Genomic DNA, 12,310 nt, shown 5'->3' with positions numbered 1-12,310 from the left:
ACATTATAGGGATCCCAGAAGGAGAAGAGAGAAAGGGGAAGAGAACATATCTGAAAACATCATAGCTGAAAACTTTTCTAACCTTGGGAAAGAAACAGATATCCAAGTCCAGTAGGCACAGAGAGTCCCATACAGGATTAACCTAAAGAGGAATACACAAAGACACACTGTAGTTAAAATGGCAAACAGTTAAGACAACATTAAAAGCAACAAGGGAAAAGCAACAAACAATATACAAGGGAACTCCCATAAGGCTATCAGCTGACTTTACAGCAGAAACCCTGCAGGCCAGAAGGGAGTGGCACGATATATTTAAAGTAATGAACGGGAAAGACCTACAACCAGAAATACTCTATCCAGCAATGCTCTTGTTCAGATTTGATGGAGAGATTAAAAGCTTTACAGATAAGCAAAACCTAAAAGAGTTCAGCACTACCGAACCACCTTTAAACAAATATTAAAGGAACTCCTCTAAGTGAAAAAAGAAAAGGCCACAACTAGAAACATGAAAATTACAAAATGAAAAAGCTCATCAGTAGAGGCAAATATAACAAAAAGGTAGGAAATCATCCAGGCACAAAGCTAATAGGAAGGTAAAAAGACAAAAGTAGTAAAGTCATCTATATCCACAATAAGCAGTTAAGGGATACACATAACAATTAAATGTAAAATATGATATCAAAAACAGTTAGTTGTGAGGGGAGGAGAGTACCAATGCAGGGTTTTCAAAATCCATTTGAAATTAAGAGACCAGCAAATTAAAACAATCACATATTACAGGTTGCTAGATAAAAACCTCATGGTAACCATAAACCAAAAATCTATAATAGATATACACACAAAAAAAGAAAAAGGATACCAAACATAAAACTAAAGATAGTCATCAAATCACAAGAGAAGAAAACAAAAGGAGGAAAAAAGAAAGACCTATAAAAACAACCCAAAACAAGTAACAAAAGGGCAGTAAGAACATACACAGCAATAATTACCTTAAATTTAAATGGACTAAATGTTCCAATCAAAAGACACAGCCCAGCTGAATGGAAACAAACCAAAAAAAGACCCATATATATGCTGTCTACAAAAGACTCACCTCATATATAAAGACACAAACTGAAAGTGAGGGGATGGAAAAAGGTATTCCATGCAAATGGAAATCTAAAGAAAGCCGGGGTAGCAACGCTTATATCAGACAAAATAGGCTTTAAAATAAAGACTGTCACAAAAGAAAAAGAAGGACACTACATAATGATTAAGGGATCAGTCTAAGAAGAAGACATAATAATTGTAAATATATATACATCCAACATAGAAAATCCTAAATACATAAAGCAAGTATTAACAGACATAAAGGGAAGAATCGACAGTAACACAGTAATAGTAGGGGACTTTAAAACCCCACTTATATCAATGGACAGATCATCCAGATAGAAAATCAGTAAGGAAACACTGGCCTTAAATAACACAATACAGCAGATGGACTTAATTGATATATAGAAAGCATTCCATCCAAAAGCATCAGAATACACGTTCTAGAAAGAGTGGATATATGCACGTACAAACCTGATTCACTTTGCTGTACAGAAGAAACTAACACAACATTTTAAATCAACTACAACAAAAATATTTTAATTAAAAAACGAAAACAAAGGGCTACCCTGGTGGTGCAGTGGTTGAGAGTCCACCTGCTGATGCGGGGGACACGGGTTCATACCCCGGTCCGGGAAGATCCCACATGCCATGGAGTGGCTGGGCCCGTGAGCCATGGCCGCTGAGCCTGCGCGTCCAGAGCCTGTGCTCCGCAACGGGAGAGACCACAACAGTGAGAGGCCCGCGTACCGCAAAAAAAGAAAAAAAAAAGAAAACAAAAATGAATTTAGCACCATGATGAATAGAATTGCATCATTACCCAAAAACTGAAATGCAGAACTTTTTTTAATATTTGTGATTATTTTTACCAAAAGTACACTTTAAGAATAAATAATATGTAGATTTTACACGTTCTTTCCAAGTGCACATGGAACACTCTCCAGGAGAGATCACATGCTAGGCTACAAAACAAGCCTTGGGAAATTTAAGAAAACTGAAATCCTATCTAGTGTCTTTTCCAACCACGACACTATGAGACTAGAAATCAACTATGAGAAAAATACTGCAAAACACACAAACATGTGGAGGCTAAACAATATGCTACTAAACAACCAATGGATCACTGAAGAAATTAAGAAGAAATGAAAAAATACCTAGAGACAAAAGAAAATGAAAACACAACGGTCTAAATCCTATGAGACGCAGCAAAAGCAGTTCAAAGGGCGAAGTTAATAGCGTTCCAAGCATCTGGGGAAACAATAAAAATCTCAAATAAGCAACCTAACCTTACACCCAAAGCAACTAGAGAAAGAACAAACAAGGTCCAAAGTTAGTAGAAAGAAAGAAATCATAAACATCAGAGCAGAATAAATGAAATAGAGGCAAAGAAAACAATAGAAAAGATCAATGAAACTAAAAGATGCTTCTCTGAAAAGATAAAATTGATAAACCACTAGCCAGACTCATCAAGAAAAAAAGGGAGAGGGCACAAATCAATGAAATTAGAAATGAGGAACAAGTTACAACTGACACCACAGAAATACAAAGGATCATAAAAGACTGCTACAGGCAACTATATGCCAACAAAATGGACAACCTAGAAGAAATGGACAAATTCTTAGAAAGGTACAACCTTCCAAGACTGAGCCAGGAAAAAACAGAAAATGTGAACAGACCCATCACAAGTACTGACATTGAAACTGTGATGAAAAATTTCCAACAAACAGAAGTCCAGAACCAGATGGCTTCACGGGTGAATTTTATCAAACATTTAGAGAAGAATTAATGCCTATCCTTTCGAAACTCTTTCCAAAAACTGCAGAAGGAACACTCCCAAACTCATTCTATGAGGTCACCATCACCCTGATACCAAAACCAGACAAAGATACCCCCCCAAAAAATATTACACCCAATATCAGTGATGAACATAGACACAAAAATCCTCAACAAAGTGCTAGCAAAGGAGGCAAGAATACACAATGGAGAAAAGACAGTCTCTTTAATAAGTGGTGCTGGGAAAACTGGCCAGCTACATGTAAAAGAATGAAATTAGAACAATCTCTAACACCATACCGAAAAATAAACTCGAAATGGATTAAAGACCTAAATGTAATGCTGGATACTATAAAACGCTTAGAAGCAAACATAGCCCCACAAATTGTGAGGCTGGGAAGTAGATATAGTCATGTTCAAGAAGTCCAAGAATGGCTTAACTTCCTTAGGTTTGTTTTAAACAATTAGTGTTGCTCTTTTAAAGACAAAGAATACCAAGTTGATATGCTGTATGACTAGGTCTTTGTTAGGTTCTCTGACATAAATCACAGCAGTATCTTTGCGGATCCACCTCCTAGAGTAATGAAAATAAAAACAAAAATAAATAAATAGGGTCTAATTAAACTGAAAAGCTTTTGCACAGCCAAGGAAACCATAAACAAAACGAAAAGACAGCCCACAGAATGGGAGAAAATATTTGCAAACGAAGCGACCAACAAGTGATGAATCTCCAAAATATACAAACAGCTCATACAGCTCTATATCAAAAAAAACAACTCAATCAAAAAATGCGCAGAAGATCTAAATAGACATTTCTCCAAAGGAAACATACAGATGGCCAAAACACACATGAAAAGATGCTCAACATCGCTAAATATTAGAGAAATGCAGATCAAAACTACAATGAGGTATCACTTCACACTGGACAGAATGGCCATCGTCAAAAATTCTACAAACAATAAATGCTGGAGAGGGGGTGGAGCAAAGGGAAACGTACTACACTGTTGGTGGGAATGTAAATTGGTACAATCAGTGTGGAGAACAGTATGGCGGTTCCTTAAAAACGCAAAACAAGAAGTACCATACAAGCCAGAAATCCCACTCATGGGCATATTATCTGGAGAAAACCATAATTTGAAAAGATACATGCACCCCAATGTTAACTGCAGCACTATTTACAATAGCCAAGACATGGAAGTAACCTAAAATGTCCATCAACAGATGAACAGATAAAGAAGATGTGGCATATATATACAATGGACTATTACTCAGCAATATAAAAAGAATGAAATAATGCCATTTGCAGCAACATGGATGGACCTAGAGATTGTCATACTAAGTGAAGTAAGTCAGACAGGGAAAGACAAATATGTGATATCACTTATACGTGGTATCTAAAAAAAATGATACAAAGGAACTTACTTCAGAAACAGAAACAGACTCACGGACTTCAAAAACGAACTTACGGTTACCAAAGGGGAAACGTGGGGGTGGCGGGGGAGGGATAAATTAGGAGTTTGGAATGAATATATACACACTACTATATATAAAATAATCAACAAGGACCTACTGTATACCAGAGGGAACTCTACACAATATTCTATAATATTCTATAATAACCTATAGTAGAGTATATAACTCTACTCAATATTCTATAATATTCTATAATAACCTATATGGAAAAAGAATCTGAAAAAGAATAGATATATGTATATGTATAACTGAATCACTTAGTTATACACCGGAAACTAACACAACATTGTAAACCAGCTATACTCCCAATGTAAAATAGAAAATTAAATTAAAAGATAAACAGCTCATACACCTCAATATCAAAAAAATAATCCGATTTAAAAATGAGCAGAAGAAATGAACAGACATTTCTCCAAAGAGGACATGCAGATGGCCAAGAGGCACATGAAAAGATGCTAAACACTGCTAATCATCAGGGAAATGCAAATGAAAACCACAATGAGATATCACCTCACAACTTTTGGGATGGCTACCATCAAAAAGAGCACAGATAACAAATGTTGGTGAGGATGTGGACACAAGGGAACCCTCCTACACTTTTGGTGGGAATGTAGAGTGTTTCAGCCACTGTGGAAAACAATATGGAAGTTTCTTAAAAAACTAAAAATACAACTACCATGGGATCCAGCAATTCCGCTCCTGGGTATATACCCGAAAAAAAAACAGAAACACTATTTGGAAAAGATATATGCATGCCAATGTTCATAGCACCATTATTTATAATATGGAAGCAATCTAAGTGTCCATCAACAGACAAATGTACAAAGAAAATGTGGTGTGTATGTATGCAATGGAATACTACTTAGCCATAAAAAAGAATGAAATTTTGCCATTTGCAGCAGCATGGATGGACTTGGAGGGTATTATGCAAAGTGAAATAAGTCAGACAGAGAAAGGCAAATACTGTATGCTATCACTTATATATGGAATCTAAAATATACAACAAACTAGTGAATACAGCAAAAAAGAAGTAGACTCACAGATACAGAGAACAAACTCGGGTTACCAGTGGAGAAAGGGAAGAGGGGAGAAGCAATATAGAGCAGGGAATTAAGAGATACAAACTATTACATATAAAATAAGCTTCAAGGATATATTTACAACACAAGGAATATAGCCAATATTTTATAATAACTATAAATAGAGTATAACCTTTAAAAATTGTAAATTGTACACCTGTAACTTACATGATATTGTACGTCGACTATACTTCAAAAAAGAAAAAAAACTGCATGAGTCCACTTAAATGAGTTACCTAAAGCAATCAAACTTACAGAAGCAGAAAGTAGAATTGTGGTGACCAGGGGCTAGAGAGAGAGAAAAATGGGAGCTGTTCAATGAATATAAAGTTTCACGCATGCAAGATGAGAAGGTTCTGCCTCAGTTAACAATATTTTATTGTACATTTAGAAATTTGTTAAAAAGGCAGATCTCATGTTATGTGTTTTTTCCCACTATAAAAAATAATTTCAATAAAAAGGTTAACAGTGATTTAAATACAGCTAAAGAGTTTTAGTTAACTGAAAGATAGACCTAAACATGTTACATGCAGAAATTGTACAGCAGATTGTACTATAGATTACAGTACAGGGAAACAATGAAATAGGGGGAAAAAAATGAATGAGCATCTAAGACATATGTAGGACAGAAAGAGAATTTTAGCATATCTAATCAGAGGACCAGAAACACTAGAGAGAACAGTAGTAAGGCTATATTCAGAGAGATAATGGCTGCTCCATTTCCAAAATTTATGAAAGATATAATCCACAGAGTTTAGATCTAAACAAATTATACAGTTTGTAGTACAAAGACACAACAACTCACAGAAAAAATGAATCAAGAAGTTAAAGCAAAACTATGGAGAACAGTATGGAGGGTCCTTAAAAAACTAAAATTAGAGTTACCATATGATCCAGCAATCCCACTCCTGGGCATACAGCCAGAGAAGATACAGGCACCCCAATGTTCATAGCAGCACTATTTACAATAGCCAAGACGTGGAAGCAACCTAAATGTCCATCAACAAATGAATACATAAAGAAGATGTGGCACATATACACAATGGAATATTACTCAGCCTTAAAAAAAGAATGAAATAATTCCATTTGCAGCAACATGGATGGACCCAGAGATTATCATACCAAGTAAAGTAAGTCAGAGAGAGAAAAACAAATATCATATGATATCACTTACATAAAAAAATGATACAAGTGAACTTATTTACAAAACAGAAATAGATTCACAGAAATAGAAAACAAACTTACGGTTATCAAAGGGGAAAAAGGGCAGCGGGAGGGAGGATAAATTGGGAATTTGGGATTAACAGATACATACTACTATACAAAAAATAGATAAACAACAAGGACCTACTGTACAGCACAGGGAACTATATTCAATATCCTGCAATAACCTATAATGTAAAAGAATCTGAAAAAAGAATGAAAAAAAGAATCTGTATAACTGAATCACTCTGGTGTACACCTGAAACTAACACAACATTGTAAATCAACTATACTTCAATTTAAAAAAAAAGAAAAGAAAAGAAGTTAAGGCATATGGAAGAGTTAAGGTACAACATAATCTAATCAGAGTACCAAAATAAAATTCTAAAGAGAACAGAAGCAAGGCAATGTTCAAAAAGATAATATATGGTAAGTATCCAGAACTAATAAAAAGAATATGAATTCAAAGACATGAGAAGCAAACAAGAAGAAAAGAAATCCATACTTAAATACACTGTAGTGAAAGTATAACACCTAAGAAAAAGAATCTTAAAAAGAGACAGACAGAAAAGACACCTATACCTACTGGCAGATGACTTCTGAACAGAAACAATGGAAATAAGTAGACAATGGAAGATCAACTTAGAATTGGAGACTGAGCAAGGCTCTCTTTCAAGAAAATGGACAAAAAATATTTTCATATTTAAAAAAGAAAGTTTATGACTAACAATCCTTTACCAAAAGAACTGTGAAGATGCTATCAGGAAAAGAGAAAATGACCTCCAAAGGAAAGTCTGAGATGGAAAAGGGAATGGTAAAAAAATAATAATAATAATTTTTAAAATGTGGCTGATTCTAAACAACCTGAGCTTTAAAAGAATAAGAAGGAGAAGGAGAAGAAGGAGAGTTAGTAATAGCACTGAATTCAGAAGGAAAATGATAGAAGGCAAAGACATTTTTTTCTCACGATGGACCGTCCTGCATACCCACTTTGGAGACCAGTGGTATGGACTATACACACACAGATATTCAGCTACATCAGACAGCAATGCTGGCTGCAATCATTTCAGAGGTCTTCTTAAAAACATAAGCCATGCCATAAGGGACTTGTAAGTTTGGGATAAGGGGAAAAGAACAGGGCACTCAAGACAGAGAAAATAGCAAAGGTTCAGGAATGAGATGAGCATGGCACACCCTGTTCTTCAACCAATAAAGTATCTCATATCATCGCACATGCTCTTTTGAAATCTCTAAGACAAAAGCCAAACAAACCAAAAACCTCAAGAAGCAATAACGTGAGTAGAGCAACAGTGGAAGACATCACATATTCGTTATGACCTTGGGCAGGTCACTTCACTCTCTGAAGGCTTTGTAGTATGTAATATCTACCGTTCCTGGTGTCACTAGTATATTTTGATGACAAATGAAAAAATTCAAAAGGGGAATATTATAGGACTGATCTCATATATTACTACTAGTCATTGTACTGGCACTGGCGATACAGAACAAAGGAGACAAAGTAAATCAGCAATTAGAAGGCAATGTGATAGATCCTGTGACATGAGGTATGCACAGGGTACTGAGAAAACCCAGCAGTAGTGGCAAAAGCATGCTTCACTCTTGCCTTTTCAAACTACTAACGTCCACCTTGGTAGTTGTTCCAGTCATCACAGTGAAATTCAGATCTATGAAAAGAATCATCATCAAGAGTTTTGTTATTAAAAGTTTCAAAACAAATTTAACCAGAGTCAATTTTAAAACATCCCGAGAAGGAATCAAATCAATTTCCTTCATACTGATCAAAATTTCACCACAGAAAGCTAGTAGGGACACTTTGGATCCATAAAAATTAGCAAAATTAGAGTTTCTCTAAAACATGAAAACAATTCTTGCTCCATTTAAAAGTACATAAGAGTAATGGTAATATATTCTCTCTATCCACGCTGGAATTATCCAAGTATAATCTAACAGAAGCAAAAAAAAAAAAAAAAAAAAAAGGAATATTTCAAACACCCATTCTCTTTCTGGACTTACACTTTACAACCTAACATCAAACACATTTTGCATAAATTAATTCTATGATCTACAACATATGTTTTCTACTTCACTGCGAAGTATTCATTGCCTTTAATCATCGGTTGTTCTGTTGTATTTAGCCATTTGAGGCCTATTAATAATGCACACACAAATCCTTCATCTAAGAAAATACTCCTGAAAAAATACACACAGAATGTTCTCAGAGAAAAGCAATTCTTTCTCGCTCTACTAGATACAGTGGTAGTAAAGAGGAGAATATTTGCTACTAATGTTACAGTGCTGGAACATTCTTCCTCTGAACTGTTTAATATGTATATAATATTAACATTTACTTACATATCCTCAATATATATTAGAGACATGGGGAAGGGTAGATATCACATATTCCCAAGGATACCAAATCCATTCACATATGACTAAGATGCTTATAATAACTGCAAATGACAATACAATTCAAAGATTCTTTAATTACCTTATTTGTTTAAATTAAAATATTTTGGGCAGTAATAAAATGTTTTTAGTTATGTCCTTAATATTCCAAAAGGCTTACAAGCATTTAATAGTCACACGAATGTAGATTTTCACAACCATTTTTTAAAATGTGTCAATTTAACTGAAAACAACTTCAAACAAATGTTCATTTTGATTACCACACTGGCCTTAATATATTAGCTAACAAGCAGATATGTTCCTTTATTTCACTGATGAGAGGTAAGCAAGAATGGGTATGACATTTACTACCAACCAGAGAACAGAGAGAGAGAAGAATGGTGATTTAATAGCCATCACTGGTGGTCCCTTTGATAAACACCTATAGCACCTATAAACCAATTTAGCCCTATTTACACACAGCTTTCTACTGTACACTATTTCTTTGGGACTATATTTACCTTTCTTCTTAAGTTCTTTGAGGGGAAAGGCCTTGTCTTAAATACTGCTTCTCTATCCCTTCCAGCTCAGAAACCAAAACTGAGTGCATATGTATTGATAAATTAACAGCCACAGTATAACAGGTACTTCGCATGGCAATTAGGAGAAAATCAGGATGTGGGTAAAGGAAGCTAAACGGAGCTATAGCTATGCACAATGCAACCAACACCAAGGGACAAGATCATAAAAGTGACTTTGAAATAACATGCTCAGAAACAGAGCAAATCAGTTTACTTAGCATAATCATTTTCAGAAGGTACAGCAAAATTTAGCACACTGTTATTGCTTAACTGAACCCCCCCCCTTTTTTTTTTGGTCTTACAAGTGATGCTGCATTTTGTACTACTCCCTGATTCAGATTTCTATAATAATATCTCATGTCTGTATAAAGCACCTTATTCATACAACTGTGGAAAGAGCTATACTATTCAAAATCCGAAAGAAAATAAAAACAATGTATTTTTCCACCTTTCCTAGGTTAAAAACACACAGAGTGTTTTGCTAATAAAAACAAAGGTCATCATCTGTCTTACTTTTCATTCATACTGAATGACACGTTTTTTTTAAAGATTTTCTGTTAGAAAAATTCTGTACTACCTTGGCTTTAAAATCAACTTTAACCCAATTTTGCACCTTTTTCAGTCACCTTCTTCGATCTCTTAATCAAAATTATGTATCAATTATATTTTTAAAAACAATTAGGAGGCTTTTAAAAAGTTACAATGTAAACTAAGTTATAAGTTACGGTAACAGTAACCTTACTCTATATCTTTACCATTTGAAATGCAAGACACTAGACAAGACGAAAGCATACTCTGAAATCTCTTCCTGGGTCTTCTACAACAGTCTCTTACCAAAATTTCTTCTCCCTTTGTATATCAAGTTTCTGTGCTCCCCTACTCTCCAAGATTAAAAAATCTGTTTATACCTCCCTCTAACACTTCAGGGGTGAGTTTGTATGTCTTCTGTCTCATATCTTTTGTTTAAGAACGCCAAAACCCTTCATTATTTTATTTTACCAACCAGTGATACAGTGATACACCAAGGGCTGGAGGGTCAAGGAGTTAACTAGGCAATCAGAAACTGGAGAGCCGACCAAAACTTAACACCCCTCTAAGGGGTAGGCAAACCCAGTCAGAAAAATCAGCAAAGGCCCTCTTTACAGGTCATGAGGGCTTAAAAAAAAAAAATTATTTTTAAACCCTCTCCCACAAAGGAACTCGCGCACACACACACAACTGCACTTTTCAGAATGTGGAAATACAACTGATCTGGTTCTTTCGGTTTTCAAGAGTTTAAACACCAGGGACATCTGCATCTAGATAAAAACTCCTGAGGGCAATTTGATCAAAGACACAGAAAATCGTTCCTTCAAAGAAATGCACCTTGTGACACTCCAAGGAGGAGAAGAGGTATTTAAAGTAAAACCTGCCCTGAATTATTACCACCGACTTGAGAAAGAGAAGCAAAAGCCGTTGGCTTCATACAGCTTTTAAACATTTTGCTGTAACCCTGGGGCCACAGAAGCTGATGGTGAAATTCTTCTGCTCATTTCTATAGAAGAGTATCACACAGCAGTAGAAACTCGGGACACACCAACACACACATCCATCTCTACTCCCATTCTCGTCCCTTCCATTCCCGACCTTCCCCCTTTGGTGCCCAAGACCCAAATGGGGACACAGTTACAAAAAGCAAAGTCATGGGGCAATGCAGGCGGGTGGGAGGGCAAAGGACCGAAAGAGCCAGAAAAGCAAGGGAAAAGAGGCAGTCGGCTGGCTTGTCTGTGATCATAAAGCAAACATTCGGGTGGGGATACAGAATGCCGCGTGGAAATAAAGCCATCCGGGATGCCCACTCTGCCATCTCCTCGTGCCTGTCGCCCTCCATCACCCCACCGTCTCCCGGAGGACCACCTCCGCGGGGAGGGCGCCACTTACGGTGCCCCCACCCTCACCCTTCAGGGGAAAGCAGTGAAATGCGCCTGGAAGGGAGGATGGGGGCTCAGCCGGGGGCGAGGGTCACGCCGGGCGCCAGGTGGACACCCTGCGGCGGGTGGCCGCTCTGGGGCCCCGGGGCGGCCCATGCGGAAGGTGAAGCGGGGGTCCGGGGAGCGTCCGGCCCCGCCGCTCCCGGGGAGGCTCCGGCTACTCACGTTCTCCGTGTCCCGCTCATTCACCGTCGGCAATGGCGTCCGCGCCGACATTTTGTGCGGGCGGCGGGGTCGGGCCGGGGTCTCGCGGGCCGGGCTGCGGGCCCCGGGAGCGAGCGGCAGGGGCTGCGGCCGCGGGCGCGAGGCCGGGGCCGGGCGAGCGGCTCCCACAGGCCGCGAGCGGTGCAACAAGCGGCCCCGGCGGCGGAGCGGGGGGAGAGGACGCGGAGGAAGAGGAGGGGGAGCCGCTTCCCGCGGCGGCGCCGCCGGGGGACGCGAGCCGGGGCGAGGGAGGGCTGCGGGCGAGGGCGGTTGCCCGGCGCGGGCCGGGCGGCGAGGCCGGCGGGATGCAGCGCCGAGGCTGGGAGGCGGGGCGGGAGCCGGGGGGCGGTGTCCGGGCCCCGCTAGGCTCTCCCGGCCATGGCCGAAGGTGAAGCGGCGCCGCAAATCACTGCTTGGCTCGTACCGCCGAGCGCGGCCGGGAGCCGGGAGCCGCGGCCCTGACAGCGCCGCCCGCGCCGCGCCCAGCGCCCCGCCTCAGGTGAGCAGCTCCGCCCGGCCGAGCCGCAGCCAC

The 12,310-nt window shown here is 38.7% G+C and overlaps 1 protein-coding gene across 2 annotated transcripts in view; it reads right to left on the bottom strand.

Annotated features, from left to right (window-relative positions):
* Window positions 1-12,049, bottom strand: part of MARK1 (microtubule affinity regulating kinase 1) — a 143,894-nt gene extending 131,845 nt beyond the window's left edge. The window contains exon 1 of one of the 2 annotated variants that reach the window (XM_029230382.1): window positions 11,740-12,049. In XM_029230382.1, coding sequence (XP_029086215.1) covers window positions 11,740-11,790 — 51 coding nt within the window. In that variant the 5' untranslated portion in view covers window positions 11,791-12,049. The remainder of the gene's footprint in view (window positions 1-11,739) is intronic. The other variant, XM_029230383.1, reaches the window with a different exon arrangement.
* Between the last annotated feature and the right edge of the window lie 261 nt (window positions 12,050-12,310).

This window comes from Monodon monoceros, unplaced genomic scaffold (assembly GCF_005190385.1).
Source record: "Monodon monoceros isolate NGI ecotype Baffin Bay Population unplaced genomic scaffold, NGI_Narwhal_1 Super_Scaffold_18, whole genome shotgun sequence".
Lineage (NCBI taxonomy): Eukaryota > Metazoa > Chordata > Mammalia > Artiodactyla > Monodontidae > Monodon > Monodon monoceros.
This window is presented reverse-complemented; position numbering and strand designations above follow the sequence as displayed.